Source organism: Grosmannia clavigera (genome assembly GCF_000143105.1).
Source record: "Grosmannia clavigera kw1407 unplaced genomic scaffold GCSC_82, whole genome shotgun sequence".
NCBI lineage: Eukaryota > Fungi > Ascomycota > Sordariomycetes > Ophiostomatales > Ophiostomataceae > Leptographium > Leptographium clavigerum.
The window spans coordinates 678554-706138 of NW_014040576.1; the positions used below are offsets into that span (position 1 = coordinate 678554).

A 27585-nucleotide genomic window follows, 5' to 3' on the forward strand; every position below is an offset into this window, starting at 1 on the left:
GATGGCAGACCAGTAAGACCCAACAGAACGAACATTTCCCACCGAGTGGTAAACCGGCGTCTTACAAAGAAAACAGCTCATTTTCATCTCGTCCTTGCTCCCTTCAGCCAGGACGCTCTCCGGTTTTGTTCACAACCCGCAGACAGCCTCATCCCCCACCACCACAGAGCATCTCGGTGTTTCCCTAGTCGTACCTTTTTCGGTGCACAGAACACGACAGGAGCAAAAAATAGCGAGCCAAGAGCAAGGAACATAAAACGACGCAATCACGACAAAAACACGTACTGACAGAAACAAAATGGCAGACATAAACGAGATAAAAAGCGACGGGGCAAAGAAGATTTGGGGACTCAACGGATTCCTATCAATAATTGAATAGACTGGCAGTTTTGTTGGCTATCACTTGCGTTCGCCTGACGGTGCCCGTGAAAGAACTGAATTGGCAAACGGTAGTGGCAAAAGCAACACGAGAACACAACTTGGACGCGAGCCATTCTTGACAGCCGAATCCTTGGCAGGGAGAATGCCACACTGCTAAGACGTTGAGACTGTAGAGACCGAGCTTAAAGGCTCCCTTGGTTTCTCCCAAAGCTGCAGGATGGACCGCTGTGGTCACAGGCCGCATATTCTTCCAGCCATGCCGGCTCACACTAGTAGCCCTGGCCACCTTGGGGAGGCTGCTGCTGTCCCTGCTGCTGGGGCGGAGACTGCTGCTGATCGGGGTACCCATACACGGGTTGTCCCCATCCTACTAAATGTCAGTCCCGTGCATTTGTCCTGAAGCCTCAGTCGGTACGAGAAGTCATACCCTGATTAGGCTGCCCGCCGTATTGAGGAACCTGTGGGGGGTAGCCGCCTCGGCCGTACTGCTGGTACACTGGCGGGCCACCCATCTGGTACCCTTGCGGCGCAGCTCCATAGGGTGCCTGGTGCATCTGCTGTCCGCCTCCGTAGCCACCTCTGGGAGCATAGCCGCCGCCGCCGCCACGTCCCGAAAAGCCGCCCCTTGAGCCGCTGTCAGAGGCCCGGTCGACCCGAATCGTTCGTCCATCGAATCTAGAAAGCGCAGAAGCGGCACGCGTGTCAGGGCTATCGGTCTTCTGCAAGGGACAAGCATCAGGCTATGGGAGGAGGGTCCTGTCTCTCTCACTCAATGTTGTTCATCGACGCAATCGCTGTCTCGGCATCGGCCTCATTCGCGTAGCGGACAAAGCCGAACCCTCGGCTGCGACCAGTGTCCCGGTCTTTCACAACTACCTATAGCAAAGATGGCGGAACAGGGTTAGAAGACTGGACAACGTGAAACCTTGCCGAGTTGGCACGCCAGAGGCCTGGCTAGAGGGGTTTATTTGGACATACAGCTTCTTCCACCGGACCGAACTCCTCGAACTTCTGTCGCAGGGTGCCTTCCTCTGTGTGCCAGGCAAGGCCTCTGCAGAAAGGCCGCGTGTCAGCAGTCTGTCGGCAGTGTGAGGACGAGGTGAGGTGTGAAGTGAGGGCAAAGGCGCTGGGACGGCTTACCCGATAAATAGTTTCGCCATATTGGAGAAGGGAATGTCAAGGACAACTGTAGTCGTAAAGGTTGCAAAGGTAGGCGGTCGGGTGGCTGAAAGAGCGAGTTGCGCGAGTTCGACTCAACTCGAACAATGATGTGTGAAAGGACAAAAAGGGAAAAAGGATGGGGCAAATGTCAGCCTAATGGCAAAGTTGCGGTTGGCAAGGACAGACACGGCTCAGCCGACGGAAAATGGAGCGACGGTTGAGCAGAAGACAAATAAAATACTTTGTGCGTTTCGGACAATTCAGCCGGTTAGCAAAGTAGGGCAGAAGAGGAGAGGACGTAGGACGAGCAGATATTTGCAGATATTTGATGCGAACAACTGGCTGCGTTGCGTCTTGGGAAAATGGTGAAAGTATATCAGCGCGACCAGGTCAAAGAAAATGGGAGCAGAGAGCAGAAGAACAGAACGGGGGTCGATGGTAGGCAGCAAGGAACGGCCGGGGCGGGGTGAAGAAGAGGTTGTTAAGTATCTCATACGTCGATCGGTCTGGAGGAGGGGTGAAATACAGTGCAGGGGCTCGGCCTGGTTCGGCCTGCCAACGGCGACGCGATTTCCCAATTTCGCACTTCCCACCAACGGGGCGTACGTATGGTGCAGGCGAGCCTCCATGACTGATGGCCCATCGAGCAAATCGAGCAGAAAGAAGACGGGTTGATCCCGATAACGGGAGGGAGCTACCAGCAGGAGATCCCTGTTGCCGGAGTCCTCTTGCCCCAGACCCCTTCTTGATGACACGCTGCTGAGGCTAGCAAGCCAGAGGACGTTTCGACCAGCAAGGCCTGCTGGCCCCCTTCTACGTGCTTCCGCTCGCTCCTGACCAGGCCTGTTGGTGGGGGGAAAGGCCGCAGACGATCTGGCCGCTGCTTGCACGAACCGCTGGCATATGCGGCCTTTCCCAGCCTGTGTGCCTGCTTTGCGTCTTTGCGTGGCCACCACCACCGACAAGGGGGTGTCTTGTGATACTATGTATGGAGATGCGGGCCCATGTTTTGTCTTGCTCCAGGGGTCGGGGTCTGTTGAGCAGAAGACGCAAGGGACACGATGGCGTGCTGCTACTACTCTGTGTGCAAGATACTCGTACTCGTATTGTTGCCTTTTGACCTCACTGACTGCCTTCCTGGACTGTCTGAGCGGCCGGTCGTTTTGCCGGCATTATTGGTATTATATGCATGTCAGATCGTGCAGGGGCTGCTACCTTCCACCTGTCTGGATTGCAAACCGTCACGATACGGCACAGTACATAGTAGCACGGCTGTCTGTCCGTGGAGACCCTGTTGCAGCCCGTCTGTTTCCCACTCGTGCTGCGCCCATCCGGTGCTGCAAACAGCTGTGTTGCAGCGCCGAGCTCCATCGATATGTGACTGTCTGTGCAGAGGCGGCAATGCCTTCTGCGGCGAGCCAAAAATACCACCAGCGGGGAACGGAACTGCCAAGATTGGTGGGGATTTTGATGTGTGGAACATGGACCCACAGACGCTTTTGCTAGTTGCATTCGCGAGTGTTGTTGATGAAACAGCGTTGGTCTTGATTTGCGCTGTATGTATCGTAGAACCTGTTCAAGAAGGTGGCCGCCACGCAACCAAAGTCAGCGCAAGGAGGCATCCGCCCGTGTACTCGTACTCGTCGGCAGCGAAGTCTCTCGAGGGGCTTGCAAGAGTGTGCAGAAAGCAGGATCGTACGCCTGCTACCCAGAAGCAATTGCCTCGAGATACTGTGCAGTTTTTGCACAGTGGATGTCGCCCGCTCTCCGTACCCTGCAATGGCAAGGATGAGGTCGGTTAGGTGCTCCTCGAAAATGGCTCATACATACTCCGTAGTACTCGTAAGTAATCGTAATGCTGGTGTTTCCGCTCTCGAATGACTGTGTCCATGTCGCGGAGAGCTCCGAAATTTCCCCGGCGAGGCATATTGTTTCGATGACGGCCACGAGGGTATCAAGCTGCTCAGGCGGTTTTGCAACTTACAAGTGAATGGTGCGACCGTGTTCCTGGTGGAGGTGCCCCTTCCTTCTACTGCCTGAGCTGACAGTCTGCCCGAGTGACCTGACCTGGGTCTGCGTGTTGTCTCCAGAAAAAACCTCGTGTAGAAGGCTGTAGCCACTTGCACAGCCCGGTTGGTGGACAAAAGTCTTTCGTAAGGCCCCCTTCAGCCCTTTTCGAAACACGGTGCGTAATCGATATGTCGGTACGGGTCCCATGACGTGAAACCTCCGCCCAAGGCTCGGGAAGCGGAGGCCTCGAGAGGATAGGCTTCCCGTCGGCCCCTGATCAAGCCGGCTGCCTAAACCCCTGGCCTGGGTCCACGAGGCAGCCGGACATGTCAGTTCGTTGTTTGGGGCACATATGCGAAAGTTCGGCTCCATAACCCGGTCCTTGGCCATGGCCGTGACACACGCGAGCTCTTGTGCCGTAGCTTGTGGGGCTGCTAACTTGACTGCCCAGAACCACACCAACACCCCAGCTCATGCATGCCCTACAGAAAGCATTTTCGACACTCACACGAAGCCAGCGGTTAAAGTCGCAATGAAGATGTCACGCTCGGCTTTGTGTTCTTGGTACCCGATGATTCGAAATTGGGGGACGCCCGCTCAAGGCTGCGATGCCAAGGCTGCTGCCAGATCAATCTTTGATCAGCTTTTGGTATTCGAGACTTCGGCCAGCAACGGCGACTGCAGCTGCAAGTCTGCGAGGCAGGGCAAGTTGGCGCTTCCAGTAACAATGCACCGAGTGGTCGAGGCTCGCAGAGCAAGACGCCGAAGGGCGTTTGGATAGAGGACAAAGGCGAGCGAGAAGAATAAACAGCGAAAAGGAGAGAGACTGTCGCCAAACAGTCACGTCTGGAACAGCTCTCCCTAAAAGGCAGGCTACCGCGACGTTGTATTTGGAACTTGGCGCTCAACCGTATCAGGGATAGGGGTGCGTGCTCATCGGGTAAGGGTATTAAGACATCGTGATTGTATTAAGGACAAGGAAAAGGCCGGGCGTTACTGACATATACTTATTTCGCTTGCTTCGGGTCGCTGGCATCGCCGGATGTGCGAGATCCACAGGTTGCCAAGGAGGCATGGGTAATGCGACTTGCACGACGGACAGGGCAGTCGGAAGCAAAACATGAAAAAGTCACGACAGTTGGTCTAGAACGGGAGATAGAGAGGCGAGAGTCAAAAAAAGGCGCCACCGCCTTTTGTTCCTATTGAGTGTCCGTCCCGTTCCTTCCCTTTGTATTTGGTTCTGCCCTAAGGGAAACCGGCTGCGCCTTCCATCCAGGTTTCGAAGTGTCAAATTGTCAATATAAATCCATTGCTCATGAGATCTCCTATCGTCGGCGCATTGCACGACGCCGCTGTTCCTGCAGCTCCTGTTCGTATTTTGGCATGTTTTGCCGTTCCTCCTCTTGCTTTTGCAGCAACTTGTCGCGCATGATCGACCGTACGTTGCGGCTGCCACCTAGCTTGGGGCCTCGGAGAATCTCTTCTTCGTTGCGCACCTTTGGTTTCGCCGGAGGTCCCAGAGGCCGGCGCTTTCGTCGCAGCCGCTGGGCGAGAGCTTCCATGAACTCCCGGCGGAACTGCTCAGCAACGCGGTCGTCGGCTGGACGTCCCTCCCCCGTAGCCGTATCGCGGGCAACATCGTACACATCCACATCCACTAGACGAGGGTTAGCAGATGCAGCAAGTTTTCATCGATGGGCGACCGCGGGCACCAAGGACACATACTTTTGTTTTCATGCAGAAACTGTTCGACCATCTGGTCTCGTTTGATGTCGTCGCTATTGCGGCGATCCCGCGGCGGCGGATTTCCGTTGCGGCCAGGAGCCTTTTTGCCTGTTCGGGGCTTTTGGACGTCTTCGTCTTTGCCGGCTTCGTCATCAACGACATTGTCGTTGCCTCGCAGCCGACGGGTAGCCCGTTCTGTCATGGCGACGTTTCGGGCGCGCGACTCAGCGCCGAGGTCGATCTCATGAAGCTTGCCTTTCATAGCGAGCTGCTCGCGCACTTCCTTGCTGTTCAGGCTTGACGAGCCAGCTCCCATGCCGTCTGAAACACCGTTCCGACCGCTATGGCCACCTCCCGCCTGTGACGAGTCTGTATTATATCGCTTGGCCATTTCAGCTTCTACGTATTCCTCCCTGCAGGATTAGCTTCAGCCTTCAATGCACCGGGCGGGAAAAAAGATAGGGTAGAGAACACGTGGAGGTATGATGTTGCCACTTACATATGCTTGTTCACAACATCGCCGATGAGCCCCGTCTGGGGCGCAAATCGTAAGCCGATGTCCATCGGCACAGACATATCCAAGCTCATATCGAGGTTGTCAAAATTGAAGTCTCCCAGCCGATTGCCCATGTTTTGCAACAAAGAAGACGGACCGCCTTCGTCGCCTCGAAACTCAACTCCGCCCATTTTTGGTCGGCGCCCCTTTCGCAGCCGCATCAACTCTGCTAATGTTATCGAAGCGAGCTCGTCAGCATCGACTTCGCTCTCATCGCTGTCCCTATTGTCATCGCCATCACGGTCGCCGTTCTCGATCTCGATGTCGGCACGGGCATCCTCTGTTGTCTCTGCAGGTCGTTGACCGTCTGACCCGGAGGTGTCGTCCTTTGCCGCGTTGTCGCTGATAGAAACGGGCCGTGGCAATAGAGTGACAGCATGGCCGTCAATCTTCGTTTCAGGACCGCCTTCAGTTTCGTGCCGTTGTCGGTAAACCTTCCGCTTCTTTCCAGGCCGGCCAAAGAGCACTGTTGGAACTGCGCCCGTCTCTGTGCTGGTGGATTCCATTCTCACGTCGGCCTTAGTTTTGTGAGGCGTGCTCAAACACCAGAAAGCAACAGGCAAATGTGGTAGGAAACGAGAGCGTAGCTTTGAATATGTGTTGATCGAAAGATATTGGCAGGCAGGTGTCAGCCTTCTGATCGACCGCTGAAATTGTATCAGGTCGCGTTGACATCATATTATACGACACGTGATAGAGCACGTGATGAGGCTTCGGTCGGAATTTACTGGCTGCATCTATGATCCGTTTTCCAGATAATCGACAGAAGATGCGTGTGGCTTCGTTGTCTTGCAGTAAACGTTCTGCAAAAAACATACAAGTTTATATACCGAGCATTACATTTCTATTATAACAACATTAAAGGCCTGTAGGCTCGAGCCAGAACTTATGGCTGCAAAACGAGTATGGAGATAATTCTTCGAACCGGCTTCAGTGATTCGTTCACTAACCCAAAAGGTGTATTATTTGGTGCATGGCGGCAGGGTACAAGGTGAGATGTGTGTGTGTTTGGGAGAGGACTGGTTAGGTGTGTTTAAAAATGCTAATCTGAACTGCCGGATAAGGCGTTGGCTTCCGGTACGTGCTTGAGTTGACGTGGCCACATGAGCTTCTCATCATGCTGACCGGTGACCAGATATTTCGCCAGGAAGCATGCTGTCCAACATGAGCTCGTTGGCTGGGTGCAGAATCTCCCCAATAACAAGGTAAGTCGTGTCGATGACGACAGTGCTGCACAGTCTAACGAGTGACTGGCGGACTTTATCTAGGTCGAAGGCGAGGTTCAGGGCGAAGAGAAGAGCATCGCGGCCTTTATGCAACTCATCGACCGAGGTCCCAGTCACGCGCATGTCGTGCGTCTCGACAAGGAGGACCGGGAGCTCCGGTCAGACGAGACAGACTTTGTCATCCGGAGGTGTACATAGCCAGAGGACGAGCACAGACAAGTCTCAAAATCCACGTCCACGCTTTCTCGCCACAGGCTTCCGTACGGCGCCGTGGACGACGATCTTCTTGCTTGTGTCGCCGATTTTGGGTGCAACAGCCGAACTCGTCCGGCGGGCTCTGTCCTCTTCGGCCTGCTGTTGCGCCTCCTGGCGTTTCTTGTCTTCGGCCATCTTCGACTCGATCTCCATCTTTCGGTTGAACTCGGTCTCCACGATGCGCTTCTCGCGTGCCGAGTAGCCCTTCTCCTTGACGGAGTAGAACACGCCGCCCAGCTCTGCCAGCCACCGCGGGTCCACGGCCGTCACAGTCGACATATACTCCTTGGACGTCAGGATGAGCTCGTGGTAGATGACATAATCGGGCAGAAATCCCAGACCGTAAAGCGCACTGGTTGGGTGCAGCTGCACCGTCACACTCGTCCGCAGGTTGATGTACTCGCCGATGCCCTTCACCTTGGCCGCCTGGTGGTAGTAGCCCGAGCAGATACACTTGCGGATCACATCCCAGTCTGAGCCACAGCTGCTCATCGCCATCTTCTGCAGCTTCATAATGTCCACCAGCTGTTCGCGCACCTCTTTTGCTCGCCGCAGCGATTTGGAGTGCAGGAAGTGCCGCGTGCACCAGCCGTCCAGATAGCCGTTGGCCTTCCACTGCGAATACACGTGCAGGTAGGTCAGGTGGTCGGACTCGGGAACGAAAAACTTCTCCCGCGCCGCATCCGACTCCTCTTGCCGCTCCTTGGGCCGGTAAAAAACATTGGGCACCGACAGCATCGACACGATTGTAACCATCTCCTCGCTGCAACCGTATTCTTCAGACATGATCAGCAGCTTGGCTAGTGGCGGGTCCATGGGGAAAGCATTCATCTTGCGGCCCAGATCCGTCAGTTCGCCCAAGTTGTCCAGGGCGCCGAGGGCCCACAGGTCGAATAGCGATGTCGTGATGGTGTCCTGTGGTGGCGGGTCCATAAAGTCGAAGTCCAGCAGATCCTTGACGCCCAGAGACTTGATCAGCAAGATTGTGTTGCTGAGGTTTGTGCGCTGGATCTCGGGAATCGACTGGATATACAGCTCGTCCTTGAAGGCCTTCTCGGTAAACAAGCGGAATGCTTTGCCTGGACCGGTGCGCCCAGCGCGACCCGAACGCTGCGATGCGTTTGCCTGCGAGATCGGCGTGATCTGCAGCGTGTCCATGCCCATGCGCGGATTGTACACCTTGAGTTTCGAATAGCCCGCATCAACCACATACATGATACCATCCACCGTCAAGCTCGTCTCGGCAATGTTGGTAGCTACAATACACTTGCGCACGCCTGTTTCCGCCTTGTCAAAGATCTTGGCCTGGAGATCAGCCGGCATCTGGCTGTACATTGGCAGTATGCTCAGCTTGGGCGGGTCTTTGTAGGGGCATTCAGTCGTTCGCGGACAAGATCGCACGTGACTTCCACGTCCTCCTGGCCGGTCATGAAGACGAGAATATCACCCGCACCCATCGACACATGGATGGCAAGCACCTGCTGCACAGCCTGGTCCACATAGTCCTCGACGGGTGATCGGTGGAACATGACGTCCACGGGAAATGTGCGGCCTGGGATGATGAATTCGGGCGCGCCGCCGAAAAAGTCCGAAAATCGCTTCGAGTTCATCGTCGCCGAGGTGACAATCAGCTTCAGGTCGCGCCGGCGCTGCAGTATCTTTTTGAAAAGGCCCATCAGGACATCCGTGTTCAATGCCCGCTCGTGGGCTTCGTCCATGATCACACAAGAGTAGCGGTCCAGGTCGGGCTCGTTAAGAGACTCGCGCAGCAGCACGCCGTCGGTCATGTACTTGATCAAGGTCTGCTTGCTTGTGCAGTCCTCAAACCGAATGGCATAGCCGACAACGCTTCCGAGCTGCACCTCCATCTCCTCGCTCACGCGCTTGGCCACGCTCATGGCCGCGACTCGGCGCGGCTGCGTGCAGCCGATCATGCCCACGTTTCCATATCCGTCTTCATATAGAAACTGGGTCAGCTGCGTGGTTTTTCCCGATCCCGTCTCGCCAACGACAATGATGACCTGGTTGTCGCGAATGACGCGCATCAGGTCCTCTCTCACGGCAAACGCCGGCAGGAACTCGCGTTGTTCGCGCAAGCTCTTGCTCAGGCTGAAGTTGCTCGCCGCGTTGTTATTTTTCATGTGCTGGGAAAACTTGTTGTTCCCCTTGGAAGACCCTTCTGCAGTAGCATTGCCGTTCTCTTCGCCAGGCACCGGCACCGCACTGTCGCCGTCGGCGTCGCCGTTTTCGTGGACGCCCATGATATTGCCAAGGGTTGTGCCGGCCATGGCGGTCGCGTCCTTTGCAGCACGCTGCCTCTCTCTCTGCTGCCTCCGCTCTCGCACAACACGGCTGCCCTTTCGGCTGAATACGGCCATGTCGCTCTGAAAGTCTCGAACGGCTGGCACTGGGTCTAGCTGCTTCGTGAAGATGGTTTTGCCGTCCAGGAATGGCGGGCGCAAGTCGTGTACCAAGAGGTGCACACGCATGGCCTCTTCCTCGTCATCAAAGCTGTCTCCCATATCCCGTCGTTGGGCCACGCCACTCGTCAGCATCCGATTCGTTTCCCATGCGTCCACATCCCGTTGCTTCTGCAAGGCGCGTGGATTCACGCGATCGAACCGGCCGACCTTCCTCTCAAACTGTGCCTTCTCCTGGGTCTCCTTGTCGTCCCATGTCCTGTCGTCGAACGAGCCGAACGGGTTGTGGTCTTCGTCTCCAAATGTATGACCAAATTCGTCTCCTGTGTACCAATCACGATCCAGCGCGGCGTCATCTTCGTCAGGAGCTTCCGATGCTTCAGGGTCCCGTCTCATAGGCGTCGAGTCTCCGCGCCGGCCTCGTGGAGTCGCCGATCGGTCGTAGTTTTGCGATCGGTCACCATTGGACCGGTCATCGTCGTGACGGGACTTGGTAAAGTTCAATCTTCGGCGCTTGAAGTTTGTATTGTAGGTCTCACGATCAACTTCTCGCTCTCGTCCACCGTCATGGTCCCTGCTGCTTCCCCTTCCCCGGTAGCTGTCATGATCACGATCCATTGTCGTATAGTCGTCTAATGCTGCTGCTTTACCGCCACAGAAGGTCAAGTAACGCGACCTGGGGAAGAAAAGGGAAATTGTAAGCTTTACGGAGTAGACTTGTATATGTGGCTGGTATTGTGGCGTTGACAACTTTTGTAAATGCACTACGATAAGATAAGCCTCGCTAATTCATTTGGTCCACTAAAAAGTTGAGGGGAGAAACTTTTTTTTCCCTCGACTTGGGTGGGGACTCGATGAACATTGGCAGAACGCAAAACACAGCGTTTGCATCTGTAGGTCCTAGAAACACCTATCGCTTCGCTGCCAATTTTCCAAAATGTCTTCGGCAATGATAACGACGACCGCGTGGGTCCCGCGTGGATTTTCCGCCCCCTTTCCGCAGAAATACGACTTCAATGACGAGGAGTTCGAGCGGATAGCTAAGCTAGCAAGGCTTCAACTCGACGATGCTCAAGAAGATCTCGACGAGGCAGAGGAGGAGGGCAATGATACGGCCGGAGAATCCGGTGCACAGAAAGGCGGCGCTGCAGAAGAAAAGGGAGACAAAAAGAAAAAGGGAAAGAAAATCAAGAAAGAGTATGTTGAGCATGGGTCTGCTCAGGCACGTTTGATAGGGAGGATATTGGCTAACGGGCTGACGCAGGATCGACATCAATGATGACGATCTAAAGGAGTATGACCTGGAGCATTACGACGACGACGACGGTGAAAATGGTGGTCTTGAGGATGTGGCGAGCCAACCAATGTCGATATTTGGAAACATCAAGTCGCTTGCGTATTACGAGTCCAATAAGGATGATCCATATATTACTTTGAACGACGTCGATGCGGAAGACGAGGAAGACGACCGACAGGACCTGCAGGTTCTGGAAACCGACAACCTCGTGCTTGCGGCCAAGGTCGAGGACGACCTGGCGCACCTGGAAGTGTACGTGTACGAGGACGGGGCAGACAATCTTTACGTGCATCACGACATCATGCTGCCGGCCATTCCTCTGTGCGTGGAGTGGCTTGATCTGGCGGTCGGCAAGCCGGGTGTCGGGGCGGACAAGGCGGCCAACTTTGTGGCAATCGGGTCGATGGACCCGGACATTGAGATCTGGGATCTCGACACGGTGGACTGCATGTACCCCAATGCCATTCTCGGGCAGCGGGTGGCCGGAGACAGCGGGGAGAAGAAGAAGAAGAAGAAGGCCAAGAAGGCCAAGAAGGCCAACGACGAGTACCACGTGGACGCGGTGCTGTCGTTGGCGGCGAACCGCAAGCATCGCAACCTGCTGGCGTCGGCGTCGGCCGACAAGACGGTCAAGCTCTGGGATCTCAACACGCTGGCGTGTGCCAAGTCATACACGTACCACACGGACAAGGTGTGTTCGCTGGCCTGGCACGCGGTAGAGTCGACGGTGCTGCTGAGCGGCAGCTACGACCGCACGGTGGTGGCGGCAGATATGCGGGCACCGGAGGCGACGCGGCCACGATGGGGTGTTGAGAGCGACGTGGAGAACGTGCGGTGGGATCCGCACGACCCCAACTTTTTCTTCGTGTCGACGGAGAACGGCATGGTGCACTACCACGACGTGCGCATGGCGCCGGCCGACCCGGTGGCCACCAAGGCCGTGTGGACGCTGCAGGCACACGACGAATCGGTGTCCTCATTCGACATCAACACGGTGATTCCCGGCTTCATGGCCACCGGCTCGGGCGACCGCACGGTCAAGCTGTGGAACATCCAGGCCTCGGGACCGACGATGGTGGTGTCGCGCAACCTCGACGTCGGTAAGGTGTTCTCGTCCAACTTTGCTCCAGACCCGGAGGTGGCCTTCCGTCTGTCGGTGGCCGGCAGCAAGGGCACGCTGACGGTGTGGGATACCAGCACCAACGCGGCCGTGCGCCGGGCGTTCGCCACCAAGGTGCCAGCCCTGGCTGACGCAGACATGGTGGAGGACCGGATCGTGGGTGTCGAGGACGACGAGAGCAGCGAGAGCTCGGACGGGGAGGACGACGAGGAGGAGGGCGAGGATGGTGGTGTTGCGGTTGACGATGACGGAGATGAGTCCATGGCTGAGGATTAGTGGACGGGATGGAATGGGTGATGGTGGCTGAGGCCTGGCCGTTTCGGGCGGCGGAGCTGACGGACAATGATTGTCTCACAGTGGGTACCAATAACGCGCCGACCTGCAGGTGTCCGGAGAGGCCGTTCAAGACAGACTCTGGCCGTGCAGGAGCTGAGATGGTATCATGCAGTGAGCGGTTTCTGTCACGTTTTGGCTTGAATTGTGACATAAAAGTGGCTGGGATACTATAGCGCAGAGAAGATGCGGCGGTTGGATCGAATAGACTCGCGTAATACGGAGTACTCGACATGGTAGATATGCCCCGTAGGCTGACCGATGCCATCTGATCGGTGATCCGACGTAGCAATATTGCAGAGCATCATATGAGCAGCAGTCTGTGCGGCTGGCCGTTCGTTACCAATACAACCCGCCTCCATGCCATGCCTTTTGAAGTCCGGGCGGGTCTCAGAGTAGCCTTCAGCTGCTCCATCGTCGTAGTCGCTTCACGAGGTCCATACATAGTAGAACGAACCGACGATCGATTCCTTGAAGGCGCCTGTCCGACAATCCCACGCGAGATGTCATGCAACGAATGTGAGCATCGTCCGACCTGTGGCTCGCAAAAAAGTCTCGCCGAAAACAGCTCGGCCTCTTTTGAAACAAGCCGAATCGAGAAGGCGGCGCCGGCCCCTCTTCCCCCCTTTTCAGCGCGTGCTGAACAAGAAGATTCGTTGCGTGGCTCTGCATAGTGAAACAAAGTTTGGAACTGACGACCAATAGGCAGCTGCAGCCGCCACCGGGGCTTCCGTTTCACCTGCAGGAACAAGGACGACCTGCAACCACTTAGGGGCTGTGATCGTCGCCATTGGTGGAGACAACTCTCCAGGGCCTCCGGCTTTCTTTTTTTCTACGCCGGCTGTTGTTCCTAGCTTCTCTCCGGTTTTGTCTACGGAGTAAGATACATTCATGGCACCTAAAGAAATACATTCGTTGTCAACGGAGATTAATCGGTGCATTGGCTATGCAGTCAGGAGAAGAAAGAGCAAGTTTTACAGAGTAACATGCAATACTACCTCCACCTGTGCTATCAGAGCGGCACACGTCAGCTCCGGAATAACAGCTTGCGTGGAGACGGCTTGCCAGCGCACGCTCTGCCGGAGCTGCCTGCATTAATACTATGTACATAGTACGTCTTAGGTGCCTTGCACGGAGTATGTATGTCCAGGGAGCCTAGGATAGATTGTAGCCTTCTCGGACGGCCGCTTTGCTCTCCACTCTTCCCAAGGAGCCACAGCAACTTTGAGCGACAGCCTATTATCATAGCGGGGGGGGGGGAGGAAACAACCCCCTGCGCCTGAATCGCCGTGGGCTGTGCTCCGTGCAATAAGAGATATGTATTACATGTGCTCCGTAAGATAGACGTGCTCGCACGAAGCCTATTGGCCCCATCTGGCGAGAAACGATCTGTTATCAGCATTTGCGAGCGTCCACGTACACCACGTATGTAGGGCAGGACGGCAGAGAGCAAATTCGAAGCCTGTAGACAGTGCGCGATCCTGATAGACTTGTGCTGCGTGTCAGTGGCAAAGACCGGTCCGGCCAGAAGGACAACAGAAACAACAAAGGCGGAAACACGCAAAAGATAAACAGAAAAAAGGAATTACGGGGAAAGGCAGGAACCAGACCAGAAACTAGCGGAAAAGTCTGTCCCACTAAGTGATAGCGCCAACCGCTGCCCGCTTAGCGGGCTGGTCCCCTGGATCCGGCCTGTTTCCCAGGTAGCGCATGCCGCCGTTGGCCATTAAAGCGCACCGGTGCCACGTACGAGCTACTTCTTCTCCCTACCGTCTAGCCAGGGGCGAAAAAGAGAAAGTCAAGAAAAAAAGAAACATGCGAGTAGAAAGCAAAAAAGGAAGTACCTGGACCCTGCGCACGGCATGCGTTGGCCGAAGGGACGGGACACCAGTCGTCACCCAACTTGATCCTTCTTCATATGCCATTTCTCCCTAGTCGTCACGGCCGTCGCATCGCCTTTTCTTCCTCTGCTTTCCCTTTTTTCCTTCCCCTCCCCCCCTTTCTCTTCTCTTCTTTCATGACTTTTCTTTCAAGTCACTCACTTCGCTCCTTCCTAACCCACCTTGTCGGTGTCTATCTTTCTTATCAGTCTTCTTCTCTAGATCGCAGGTGCGATTCCTTTTACCCAGTTTCGCGTAAACGAAACAGACATTCGACGTCCAAGTCGACCCAGAATTCACTCATTCGAATATCACTTCTTTATCTCTCCTTACGCAAGCAATCTACAAAAACCGAGTATCCACGCACTCCAACTCTTGGGATCTTCGTTTCCCACTTCCACGCTTCTGACCCACCATCGCTATCGCGCTCGTTGGGCCGAATCATTCGCTGTTACCCTCTGGCTCTCTCTGTGGCTAGAGCCTACTCCTCTCCTGCCCAAAAAAACCTAAAAAGCCTCTGTCGAACCGCCGGCACCTTCCCCAATCAGTCGAGGAGGGGTCCAAGCATTTCGCCTTTTTGTAAAAACGCCCCCGGCCAATCAGAGTCAGCTTTCTTCAACCGCCCTGCTTTATCAACCCGTTTAACTTTCTCATTCCTCACCCTCCGCATTCCGCCCTCTGCCATTTTTTGTGGAAACACATCAAAGGCGTACCACGAGAGCAACAAAGCCAGCCTCTGTCAAAACTTGGTACACCTGCGCAGCCTCGACTAAGCCTGTCTTGTCCTACTGAGCGGCGTCGAGCGTGCGTCTCACAGCTGGTTGTGAATCACGTCTGTCTTTCCTTTGCTCTTCCATCTGACCGGCTTCCGCATCATTTGCCTTTACCATTAAAGAGAGCAGTTTCGACTCTTATTTCTTTCCTTGACTCTTTCTGCTCCCCAGCGGAACTTTGTTTTTCTCCTTATTTCTTCTCGCACTCTCACTTTTTCATCATGGAAAGATCACCCTCCAAGATGTCTATCGCACGGGCCTTCACTACCCGCCGCGTACGGCAAACTCTCGACCTGACGAACAGCAACAAAAGCGAGAACGTCTCCGACAGCCTGCCGCAACGCAGCAAAGCCGTCAAGATGTTTGGTGGTGGTGGCGGCTCTATCCGTCACAAGATCTCTGCTCCCGTCAAGCTCACCCACACCACCAACCCACTTTCCTTTCAAGCTCCGGACATCTACCGCCAGGTTGCAAAGCCATCCCCAGCGAGGACGGTGTCTTCGTCGAGCAAGGCATCTGACGACGAATCCGACATTGTGTCTACGCCTGCTACGACGCCGCCCACCAGTCCAGAGACGTCCTTCCCGGAGGATCTCCGATCCATGTCACCCGAGCCGAATCACCTGTCTTGCTACTTCGTGCCGCCAAAGGCGGCCACGGTTGGGGAACCTGTTTCTGATGTTACGGAGTCTACGGCAGCTTCCTCAGCAGCCGCGGCACCGCTTATTCCGCATCGCGCCCCATCCCACACTAAGAAGTCATACGACGGCCTGACGCGCCATCGATCCGTCTCGCGGATGTCTGAGCAGTCACTACGATCGTTGTCGCTGTCATCCAAGGGCAGCTTCAGCTTCTCACGCTCGTCATCCACCTCGACACATACCAGCACGAATTCCGTGTCCGGGTCGCGTGCGTCGACGGTATCACACCACGCGAAGCCATCTTCGCTTCATGCCTCAACATCTTCAGTCAGCGGCTTTTCTACTACACCCTACGCTTCGGCACCGTCGCCCCCCATTTCCCACAAAAGGGACTACTCGGAGTCCAACCCCTTCGGTCACGAGCTGGCCAAGGTGTCAGAACTCGTGGAGGAGTTTGGGAAGGAGAAGGCCCCGGAGCAGCCGGTTGTTGCTGCGCCCACACCGGCGAACCCTGTCATCATCGAAGAAGAACGTGAACTCGTCCGTCTAGGATGCAAGAAATACAGTGCCGAAGACTACCTATGCGAAATACAGGGTCTCGTGGCCAGTTTTTTGGGCGATTCTCGGCCAACAACTGCCATGTGGATCTAGGACAGTTGTCTATGACAACGGTCTTCTATATTTCACTTCGTCTCTGTAAATATCGGTACTTCTTGCTGCTACAGCTCGGACTGTAGAGTTCACATTTGCTTTTAATCATGATACAGGTGGGCAAGGTACGGAACCTTATTCCGACTTACACTTACGGAATAAAAGGGCTGGGAAACTTACGACTATGGGACGGGAGAGAAGATGGCGGGAAGACATCTTTTACGGCGTTTGCACTTCTGTGGATGGACACTTTCCCTGAGAGGATTTTTTTTCTTTTCATTTCTCACACCCTCTTTTTTTGCATGTATCTTTCATTTTCTCTTCGGCGGGTGCATCACACTTTGCTTGAAACAAATTTGACCATGGCGATGATATGCCGAGACAGTTACATGTGATAGCAGAGTGTCGACCCGAACTTTACAATGCTATCTGGCCATTCAAACTGCTAACGTATCTTGTGTGCCAAACTGGACGGTATGTGGCAGGATCAGTTCTAAGATACTAATGCCGTATTATACTGCATACATATGTAAGAGACGGCCTGTGCTTCACCGACACTATGCCAGCCATTGAAAATTGGGGTATCGGAGCAGCGGCTTTGGCTGGGCACCTACACGACTCTCGGGATGAGATGTCAATACGATGAGTGCTTGGCAATATATAGGAGAGAATTGACTGTTATTGTCATTCCCCAAGCGATCCGTTCTTTAGGCACATTCATAGGGTTGATGCCATACTCGTAGCGCACATTCCAGAGTCGTCAATTACTTGAATCTTTGGCCCGGAGCTGAGCAGTCTCGGACCGAGCACGAAAACAAGCGCAGAATGCGGACGGCTGACCAACCAATGAGACATGCATCGTCGAATGGAATTTGGGGTCCCATGACGATGCCACCACGCTCTGCGGTGGACTGACTACAGCATGTTGCGCTGAGAGAAAAATGCGGAGGCAGTGGTTTCGGCCGATCATGCGACAGTCTATCGGAAGAGAATGCCATCCATACGGCCGGTCTCCCAAAAGGCCGAAAATCGCGCACGAGAAGAACTGTCTACCGCAAAAGTTGAAAATGATGTATGTATCCGCAAAAACCATAGGAACACGTCCCTACAAAGCAAGTAAACAAGCTTCGTTCTGTATTCCTTCAAACGAGCGGACTATATGTTCCATCTAGCAACCGCGCTCGGATAATGTGTAATGGGTATAATACGGGTTATTTCAGAGAGCGCGACGTTGCATGTAGGAAGAAAGAGAGGTAAAAAAATTGTGGGAGAAAAATTGCTGCCACATAATATTGCTCCCAGTGGCAGACCCCATAATTTGATGAGTAATAACCGTGGCTTGACACGTGCGCCACTAGTCAGCAGCTATCAATGCATTGATCTGCTTCCTTTCTTCCTGGACATCCATCACGTTTTTGCGAGTTTGTATATATTGGCGCCCAGCAACATCCACTCGCGGCCGGGGAAAAGATGAAGCGGCGGGGCACACGACACTCCGTATGTCATGTATTCGGCCCTCTTTGTTCGTCCGCGTCACCCGGCTGCTCGTTCGATGTGGCCGGCTCTACCGGCAGCATACGTGCATATGTCGTGCTGCACGGTTGCAATCACGGCGTAGCATATAAGTGGATAGACAGGAAGTGAGGGGTCAGAGCAGGATGCGATGATGTTATTGCTTGTGAAGCTGAGCAGCTGAAGAACTAAGCACGGCAAACAGGCCGGCATCGTGATAATGTCATGTGAGCGCTCCACGCGGCTGACTTTTCCTTGGGAAGGGATGCCTCGACATTTCTCAGCTGCGGTAGATGCTCTCAGCTGACGCCCTGGCAAGCATGGCCTGTCTTGTAACTTGGTCGGTTGTACTGGTGATGCATGCATGGCAGCAAGCCAAGCCTGCGAGCATACAGCAACACGTGTGAAGATGCTGGGCGATTATTGGTTGCAATGCAGATTGGTCCACTTATTTGGTGCAAAGCGCCACCGACGGCGAGATCGAGCAGGTGGGCAAAACGACTGGGCACGAGCGATCCTACAGGCTCGGCTTGCTTAAGGCGCTTAGCAGTCCATCAAGGCAGCGGGGAGATCATCGCGCACCCCATGATGGCTGTCTTTGGGGGGGAAGTGAGACTGTGTATGGTCCGACAGGGAGAGAGACAAAGGTCAGGGAGGCGAGACTGCGCCGTCGGAAATAGAAGAGTAGTTCAACGTGTAGATAGTTGGCATTGTTTCCTTTGAGTACACATAGTATCGCTGAAGCTGTCACATCTTCAATTCGACTGTCGCATTTGGCCAAATCGGTGGTAAGATAATCGAGCAATTCCCTAAGAGATCTCTTCCCAAAGCGGATAGCGCATTCTGTCAGTCGCGCTCGGTTTGCAAGTTGGCTGCACGTGCTGCTTATTATATACCTGGAACCTCACCTGGTGGCTTCCAAGAATCCGACCGGCTTTCTTTTCGCTCGTCAACACATTTGGGCCGCATCAGAGCAGAGCGCAACCAGGAGAGCGCGTGGGGAAGCAGCGGAAGGAATACGGACTAGCACATTTCCTTGTTCTGTGTCGTGACCGATTCTTCGGCACTGAAACCAAGACAGGCGAAGAAAGGCAAAAAAGCAATTCAACAGTGGGCTATGCAACGTCTGTTGGCGGCCTAATTCTAGTCAGATTTCGAATCCAGCCCTAGGTCTCAACTAGAGACGACTGTCTACGGGACATGTCGTTTCCGACTGGCTCTTCAATTCGATCATGGCTGCTTCTGGCGCTGCTAGGCAGCGATGTCATCGGCAGCCCGGTGGCGCGTGATGCTTCGCGGTTCCGGCAGCAGAGTGACGGGCCCCAGCACGTTCTGGGCGCAGCAGTGTCCGAGACGGCGGCGACGGTAGCACCGGCCTCTCGACGACTCAACGGCAAGTTTCTCCACATCACCGGTCAGTACCCCATCGTGTCTCCTTTTCACCTTACATTGTTGGCTCCCTGTCCTTCTGACCGAAGACCGTCCGGTGGCAGACTTCCATCCCGACGAGTTCTACAAGGTGCATTCGTCGACAGCCGAGACGTCGGCCTGCCACCGCGGCAAAGGCGTGGCCGGGACGTATGGGGCGGAGACGTCGGACTGCGACGCGCCATACTCGCTCATCAATGCGACGTTTGACTGGATCGCCCAGCACGTGCGCGACGACATTGACTTTGTGATCTGGACGGGCGACAGCGCGCGGCATGACAGCGACGAGCGGCTCCCGCGGTCGGCAGCACAGGTGGCAGGGTCCAACCGATTCCTGGCCGACAAATTTGTCAGCCTGCTCGACGACCCCAAGGGCCGGGGCTTGGCTGTGCCGGTGGTGCCGACGCTGGGCAACAACGACATCCTTCCGCACAACGTGCTCTCGCCGGGGCCGAACAAGTGGCTGAAGCAATACGCGGAGATCTGGCAGCGGTTTATCCCGGAGGAGCAGCGCCACGCGTTTGAGTTTGGCGGGTGGTTCTACGTGGAGGTGATTCCGAACCAGCTGGCCGTGTTCAGCCTCAACACGCTCTACTTTTTCGACCGCAACGCGGCGGTGGACGACTGCGTCAGCCCTTCGGAGCCCGGGTACAAGCAGCTCGAGTGGCTGCGGGTGCAGCTGCAGTTTCTTCGTGAGCGCGGCGTCAAGGCGATCCTGATGGGTCACGTGCCGCCTGCACGCACGGGCAGCAAGCAGCTGTGGGATGAGACGTGCTGGCAGAAGTATACGTTGTGGCTGCGGCAGTATCGCGACGTCGTTGTCGGCTCGTTTTACGGACACATGAACATCGACCACTTTATGGTGCAGGACACTGACGAGATCAACTACGACCTCCTCGGTGTCGTGGACGAGGAGGACGAGGAGGATGGAGACAAGGACGAGGGCGTGGACGGTGGCGGTGGTGACGGAGTAGTGGAGGAGGCCGAGCAGCCGGGCTCGGTGCGCGCGACGATGGAGGACGAGATGTTGACGAGATCGGCGGTGGACTATCTGCAGGAGCTGCGCAACGGCTGGTCGAAGCTGCCAAACCCATCTTCGCTGGGAGAGGCGGATGCCGACAAGAAGAAGGGGCGGAAGGGCAGAGGGCCGGAGCTGTCGCGCAAGTGGAATGAGCGGTACCAGGTGACGCTTGTGAGCCCCAGCATGGTGCCCAGCTACCTACCGACGCTGCGGATCGTCGAGTACAATATCAGTGGGCTCGAGGATGTGCCCGTGTGGACCGAAGGGGCGGGTCACGTGCCCGTGCTTCCGGACGACGGCAAGCTCTATGAGGCGGAGGGCAAGAAGGGAAAGAAGGGCAAGAAGGGGCGCAAGGGAAGGAAGGGGCGCAAGGGAAGGAAGGACCGGGACAGGGATGGGAAGAAAGACCCGAATCTGACGGTGCCCAAGGGGCCAGCCAAGACGGCGGCGATCGGGCCGGCGTACTCGGTGCAGCCGCTGTCGCTGCTCGGCTACACGCAGTACTATGCGAACCTGACGCAGATCAACAACGACATTGTGGCGGCAGCTCGGCAGGCGGACGAGACGGTTGAAGCTAGCCGATGGCGCAAGGGCAAGCACAGCGACAAGGATCCGCGGACGAAGCCGGCGAAACCGCACAAGTTCAAGTTCGAGGTGGAGTACAGCACCTTTATGGACAAGGTGTACGGGCTTTCAGACCTGACGGTGGGCAGCTTCATCGAGACGGCCTACCGGATAGGCGGCAAGGCGGGAAGAAAGGCGGGCGAGAAGACGGATGAGAAGGTGGATGACAAAGCCGATGACAAAGCCGAAGAGGTCGAGCAGCAAGGCAAGAAGGCGCAGAACAAGGTCTGGCTCCGGTTCCTGCGCCACGCGTTCGTGACCACGGTGGAGCGCGACGAGCTGGAGAGGCTGGGGACGTAGAGACGCATCGGAGGGAATATTGGTCATCTTTTTGGGTCTTGGGCAGCATTTTTCACGGGCATCGAGCATCGCCAGGAACAAGGCAAGGCGTTGCTTGTGATTAGTCATGCATTACACGGAGCGGGCGTTTTAGAGCTTAAGGGGCAAGCCTATCAGCAACCACTGTTTTTCTTTCCTGTTTGTAGACTGCGTGTTTGTTGAATCTATTTAAACTTTGTTGACCTCGCTCTTCCGGTTGAATGAACTTTCGGCTCTCACCGTCGTTGAAGACAGCTCTCTCGCATCACTCGCATCACTCGCCCTTCCAGTACTTTGTCGGGACAAACGGCATCTTGGTGACGACGGCCGGCCGTGTGCGACCGCGCACGACGACGCCGACAGCGGTGCCGGCTTTGTGCTTGCCGTCCTGGATGTAGGCCATGGCGATGTTACGGCCGAGAGTGGGGCTAGGACAGCCGCTGGTGACATGGCCGATGACGTCACCGGCCTCATCGACAATGTCAGCGCCCTCGCGAGCCGGCGCGCCATCGACGAGCAGACCGATGCGACGGCGTGAAACACCGAGACCGCCCTGGCTGCGCGGCCGCAGCTGCTCGAGGATGGTGGCGGCGCCGTGGAAAGAGTAGTCGTTGCGGCGAGCCTTGGGGATGATCCAGGCGAGCGCAGCCTCGACCGGTGTGGTGCTGTCGTCGAGGTCATGGCCATACAGACACATGCCAGCCTCGAGCCGCAGGCTGTCACGTGCGCCCAGACCAGCCAGCTGTAGCCGCTCAGGCGTGCCGGCTGCCAGCAACGCCTCGGTCACTGCCACCGTCTCCTCCGGCGGAATCGAAATCTCAAACCCGTCTTCACCCGTGTAGCCGCCCCGACTGATCAGCAGCGGACTCGACAGCTCCGCTGCACTGCTCGAACCCGCCCGCAGCTGCAGCCGCCCATACTGCGACCCGCCAAAGAACAGCCCCGGCAGCGTCGCCGCCTCGCCGTCCGCCAACACCGACCCCAGAATCGCGCTCGCCAACGGCCCCTGCAGCGCAACCAGACCCCAGTCCACCAGCTCCTCGTGATGCACCGGCCCTGGGAGACTCTTCAGCAGCCCCTCATCCGCCAGCCACCGCCCTAGAAAGGCATCGTCCTTCTCTCGGCATCCCGCATTCGTCACCACGTAAAAGTGCTCGGGCCCCAGACGTGTGATTATTGTGTCGTCCACAATTCCACCGCTGTGCTCCCACAACAGCGCACTCAGCGTGCTGCGGTGTGTCTCCAGCGCCGAGATCCCAGACGGCGTCAGCCGCTCCAGAAACGCTGCTGCTCCGGCGCCTCTCAGGTGCCGCTGCACCATGTGGCCCACGTCAAACAGCGACGCCTTCGTCCGCGTAAATGTGTGCGACGCGCTGACCGACAGCCCACTGTACTGCACCGGCATATGAAACCCCCCGAACGGCACCATCTTGCCGCCGTGAGCCACGTGCAGGTCATACAGCGCCGTCTTGCGCAGCGCCGCCTCCTGGCTGCTGCCAGATGCATATCGGCGCCCAGCAAAACATCTGCTGCTTCCCATCCGCATAACGCCGCCGCCCATCTGCAAAATCCGCTGTCTGCTTGCCATATTTCTTGCTGTCAATGCACCTGCTCCAGAATTCGCTGTCACACAACAACGTACACCCAGTACTCCGTGCCTCCTTTGCTTCCACTTATGTCGCCCGTAAACCCCCGTTGCTGGATATCGGCCGGTAAGCTGGGCCCACTATTTCTCCACTGTTACGCACTGAAAAGAATAGGATTCGCCAGCACTATTCAGACGTGGGGCTATCACCAGAAAATCTTCATTATTTCCTAATGTGGTAATTTCTCGTTCTGCCCCCCTCCACCGCTTTTGACGGCTTAGTCATTTTTGTGTGCTTCTGTCAGAAACAAATGCGTGTCTGCAACAAAGTTATATGTCTGTGGCAAAAGAACTGAAGAATATGCAGACGGAAGCTGTGAGAATGCCCTCTCCCCCACCACCAAAACTATACATCGACAACGAATCCACACAAGCTAAAGTCGTGACCTTTGAAAAAATAAACTCCTGCAATCCCCAACTTTTCTAAACCTTGCCCTCCTAATACCTTAAGAACCCATAGCCCTGGAAAGGAAAAAAAAAAAACAGAAAGCATGCTTTCCACATAGCAACAAGCACTAAAGTTTGCTATCGCGGCGCCACCCTTGCCGCTGTTGACCTTCTGGTTTTTTTTCCTGTCCCCTTGTTCCTTTGATCCCTCAGATGTCATTGTCCTTGTTTGCCGCCGGCTCACTCTTGGATTGCACTCGCCGGGAGTACCGAGGGCGGCTCTACCGGACCCTGCTGGATTTGTGCCTGCTCTTCACACTCCCGGTTGAGATGTTGTTTGCTGCAGCAGCCTGGCTCTTGATTTCCAGTGCCTGTGGTGCTGCCATCTCTAGGGACTCGTCCGCTTCCGTCGCGTCAGTGCTGCGCTGTAGGCTTTCTGACAATTCACGGTTGGACCCAGAACGCCCAGAGATGGTCGAAGAACCCGCATCTATAGCATGGGCCAGGTCGCCCAAGTCTTCACAGGAATCTGTCCTGTCATTATGCCTGCTTCCACCGAGACGTCGGTAATCACTTCGCCGGGAAAGGCCGTCTTTCTCCGTCATAGATGGCAAAGCTTCCGCCACTGTGACTTCGGAGTCGGCGGCGACGTGAGTGGTGCTGGAAGGGGCTACAGAAGTGTATTGCCGAGGTGTGAATGTTGGTGCAACAGGATTCAATCGGGCATCCTAAGCCTGGAGATTGAAACGTCAGAAACAGCCAACCAATACCGCTTTCCGCGCCTTTGGCTGATTGCGACTTACCTCCTTTGTCGTCCTGGTGGGGGTATTTATCTTGTTTGCCGTCTCTGTCCGAGAAATATTGACATTACCATCTTCTATGGGAACGGCGATATCCTTGCCTTTGCCACTGTCGAGAGCTTGCTCTGACTCTTTATCGACGCCATTCGGGCTTGGCGTCTCTGCAGTCGTCTTTTTCTGAGCCTTGGCCAATTCGCAGTTGGTTACTTCGGGATCGAGATCATTGACAATATCCGGCACATTAAGCACACTGTCTACCGGAGACTTGGCCTTCTCTTTGGGTTTTGTGAACACTTGCTTCGACCACAGACTTGCGTATTTCCCGTTTGCTGAGATCAAATCGTCATGACATCCCTGCTCAACTATTTTGCCTTCTGAGATAACAATGATTCGGTCCGCGTTCATGACCGTCGAGAGTCGGTGACTGTGCTCCACGTTAGTAGATATTTCGGAGAATTCCGCAACCCAACAGTGAAAAAGGAAACACATACGCAACAACGAATGTTGTACGGCCATGGCACAGGGCGTGCAGGGCTTCTTGGATCTTTTGCTCTGTCTCAGTATCAACAGAGCTAGTTGCTTCGTCGAGCATCACAATGGAAGGATTCTTGAGCAGAGCCCGTGCGATTGCGACCCGCTGTAGCTCGCCACCGGAAAGCTTGACGCCTCGCTCTCCAACTCTTGTTTCATATCCTAATTTAGGCCGTTAGCAATGCGTGAGTAAATCGAGAGCCATATTGCATACCATCGGTGAACCCGAGAATTTGGTCATGAATGCAGGCTGCCCGACAAGCATCATGTACTTCTTCAGCCGTTGCAGTCAGATTGGCGTAGCGAACGTTGTTCATGATAGTGTCGTTGAAAAGAATCGGGGACTGGGGAACGATCCCGATTCGGGAGCGCAAGCTATGTTCGATTAGACTACGCAGCTTGATAACTGGCACAGATACAAAATGACACGCACCTGTAGAGCTCCACGTCACGAACGTCCTGCCCGTCGATCTTGATAGAACCTTCGCTGACATCATAGAAGCGATCAAGCAGTTTCAGAATCGTTGACTTTCCAGCGCCAGTAGCGCCGACAAAGGCAATTGTTGTTCCAGGTTGAGCATAGAAGGTGATGTCCTTGAGAATATCTTTTTTGTCGTTGTAGGAAAAACACACGCGGTCAAATTCGACGGCGCCGCCAGAAAAATCCAGCTCCGACGCATTTTCCTTGCTGACAATCGTCGGCTTTGTTTTCATGATTTCAAGGAGCGATTCAGCTTGAATGAAATTTCTGGAAATATTTTTTCCCAGACTTGCAAAGAAAGAAAGGGGATAGACTAGTTGCGTCCAGTAGGTGAGGAGCATGATAAACTGTCCCGGAGTGGCTTGGCCAGAAGTAACTTGCCAAACTGCAAGGAAAGCACCGGCCAGGAGCCCGGCAAGAAGGACGAGGTACTGAAAAGCATACGCCATCAGATAACCAAAGTAAACGGCTTGCGACTTTGCCACACGATCCTTTACTGCAATCGAATAGCGCTGCTCCTCGTGGCTCACTTGATTAAATGAAGCCACAGTGGACCATCCTTGAATACCGGCCTGGCGGACGTAGTGTTCCTCAAACCAGGCACTAACTTCGTTCCTCCGCGCCTGCTTGAGCCCTGAAATCATTCTTCCGGCAATGTAGAGGAAGATTATTGCAGTTGCCAGAGTGATGAACCCCTCGTACGGACCAAAAGTAACCGATAGGTACAGAAAGGCGATGAACATGTCAATAAGCATTGGAATTGCGGAGAAACAAATCGATTCTAGTAAGTTAGAGACACTTTGACCAGAGGTGATTGCCATCATAATGTCGGATGAACTCTTGGAGTCATGGAAGTCGGACGACAGATTCAAGACGTGAGAGTATGCCGCCGTGCTCATGGCATCGAACGAGTAGAATTCGACAGGCACCCAAAGCCACTGCCGCAAGAGTGAAAGGCCGGCTTCCGAGCCACAAAATTTGAGGCCAGCATAAATTATGACTTGAATCCATGGATTTTTACCGTTGACGTGGCTGAGGCTGTCTATAATGATGCCGAGTTGACGAGGCATCAAAACATTGAGCACATTATTGGCTAGCAGGCAAACACCGACGAGAACGGCTCGGACCTGAAGAGAACGATTGTCGACAGGCCAGATGTACGGGATAAAGATCTGGAAAACATGTCAGAATTCGGACAACTCGGTGAGCCGCCAAGTTTCGCAATCAAGAGTGACCCAACTTACGAGAAACCTCTTTGCATATTCTAGCCAATTTCCGTTCTCTTTCAGGCGTTTCTCCATCCCCTCGCGGGCGTCACGCTCGCGGCGCTCCCAGCTTGACTCGTTGCCCTTTTTTGTGTTTGAAGCTGTGCCAGACTCAGCTTCCTCATCTGACGTCGACCTACTGGAGGAAGAGTTGTTGGTGGTGGAACCATAACCGGAGGTCTGCGAGGTCTGAGAGCCCGCCGAATCATCAAGATTTTCATTGGGCGTGCCGTTGTTGTTCTTTGGGATGAGTGGTTGCTGCTCTGAATCTACATTACCATTTGCCTTCGGGGGGTCTCTCGAAAAGAAATAGGTGGCCACAATCAGAGTGATAACCAGATATCTAGATGCAACAACGCATAGCTGTGCAGTTTCGGAAGCTGTCAGAGCCCCTGGCTCGCGTGCAGACAGTGAGATAATTTCTAGAGCTGGCTCAAAGATGAGAGCTAGTAGATAAGGACCAATGTGAGGATACCAGACTACCTCCTCGGAATCGGAAAGATTGGCAAGCTGAATTCCGAAAACCAAGATGCAAGAAAGAAAGCTGATCATGCAGTCCTGCTGGCCCAGCCATTTTTTTGTGATGATAGAAGGAACCACAACGGCGGCGATCTGGGCAGGATAGCTCAAGACGCAGAAGAGCATCAAAGGAAGCAAAAAGCGGCGACGGCTGTGTTCTTTTTTTACGGAAAGCGAAAAAACCGACATAGAAGATGACGCCATGAAATATAAGAAGACAACAGCCGGATATATGTAGTGCAAGCTCATCAGAGCGGTGTCTAGAGGCCTTGATTGCATAGCGTATAAAGGAGAAGGCCCTGAATCAACCATGTTGAAACCAACTTGTTCGGCCATGGCTGTCAATAGCTTGGTGAATGAAGATCTCCACAGGAAGAATTTCGGTCCAGAAGTCGAGACCAGTAATCGAAATACGGCGAACGGGGTGTTTTTGTGATGTCGACTGCCGGAGAGATAACACGGCCGGCCAGGCGGTGTTGTTTTTGAGAGCCGGCGAATGCTCTAATCCACAGGCCTTAAGGATGGAATATGAAGAGATCTGAGATTCTGATGGGGCGGATGTATTTCAGCTTATCCCCAAGCAAAGGGAAACTCCGAGATGATGTTCAAAAGGGTTGCTTTTAAT

The 27585-nt window shown here is 54.8% G+C and overlaps 7 protein-coding genes across 7 annotated transcripts; 3 read left to right on the forward strand and 4 right to left on the reverse strand.

Annotated features, from left to right (window-relative positions):
* Positions 1–650: 650 nt before the first annotated feature.
* CMQ_7950 (glycine-rich RNA-binding protein) lies at positions 651–2913 on the reverse strand (the record flags this gene model as incomplete). The annotated part of the gene is made up of 7 exons (XM_014313590.1): positions 651–748; positions 809–1056; positions 1151–1257; positions 1360–1432; positions 1522–1606; positions 2039–2575; positions 2673–2913. 7 exons carry the CDS (start codon positions 2911–2913, stop codon positions 651–653), a joined length of 1389 nt encoding a protein of 462 aa, XP_014169065.1.
* A 1964-nt stretch (positions 2914–4877) lies between these two features.
* Positions 4878–10352, reverse strand: CMQ_8008 (mRNA splicing factor RNA helicase; the record flags this gene model as incomplete). Its single annotated transcript, XM_014313648.1, has 6 exons — positions 4878–5209; positions 5278–5690; positions 5777–6325; positions 6959–7212; positions 7324–8641; positions 8716–10352. The coding sequence occupies 6 exons, from the start codon at positions 10350–10352 to the stop codon at positions 4878–4880; spliced, it is 4503 nt and encodes a 1500-aa protein (XP_014169123.1).
* A 319-nt stretch (positions 10353–10671) lies between these two features.
* Positions 10672–12427, forward strand: CMQ_7814 (rRNA processing protein; the record flags this gene model as incomplete). Its single annotated transcript, XM_014313454.1, has 2 exons — positions 10672–10946; positions 10999–12427. The coding sequence occupies 2 exons, from the start codon at positions 10672–10674 to the stop codon at positions 12425–12427; spliced, it is 1704 nt and encodes a 567-aa protein (XP_014168929.1).
* A 2931-nt stretch (positions 12428–15358) lies between these two features.
* CMQ_7844 (uncharacterized protein) lies at positions 15359–16429 on the forward strand (the record flags this gene model as incomplete). The annotated part of the gene is made up of 1 exon (XM_014313484.1): positions 15359–16429. The coding sequence occupies one exon, from the start codon at positions 15359–15361 to the stop codon at positions 16427–16429; it is 1071 nt and encodes a 356-aa protein (XP_014168959.1).
* Positions 16430–19141: 2712 nt separating this feature from the next.
* On the forward strand, positions 19142–21314 carry CMQ_7804 (uncharacterized protein; the record flags this gene model as incomplete). The annotated part of the gene is made up of 2 exons (XM_014313444.1): positions 19142–19355; positions 19420–21314. 2 exons carry the CDS (start codon positions 19142–19144, stop codon positions 21312–21314), a joined length of 2109 nt encoding a protein of 702 aa, XP_014168919.1.
* Positions 21315–21606: 292 nt separating this feature from the next.
* Positions 21607–22893, reverse strand: CMQ_7835 (glycine cleavage system t protein; the record flags this gene model as incomplete). Its single annotated transcript, XM_014313475.1, has 1 exon — positions 21607–22893. The coding sequence occupies one exon, from the start codon at positions 22891–22893 to the stop codon at positions 21607–21609; it is 1287 nt and encodes a 428-aa protein (XP_014168950.1).
* Positions 22894–23645: 752 nt separating this feature from the next.
* CMQ_7796 (vacuolar ABC heavy metal transporter) lies at positions 23646–27086 on the reverse strand (the record flags this gene model as incomplete). Its single annotated transcript, XM_014313436.1, has 6 exons — positions 23646–24034; positions 24236–24588; positions 24656–24857; positions 24910–25070; positions 25129–26348; positions 26421–27086. 6 exons carry the CDS (start codon positions 27084–27086, stop codon positions 23646–23648), a joined length of 2991 nt encoding a protein of 996 aa, XP_014168911.1.
* Positions 27087–27585: the final 499 nt, after the last annotated feature.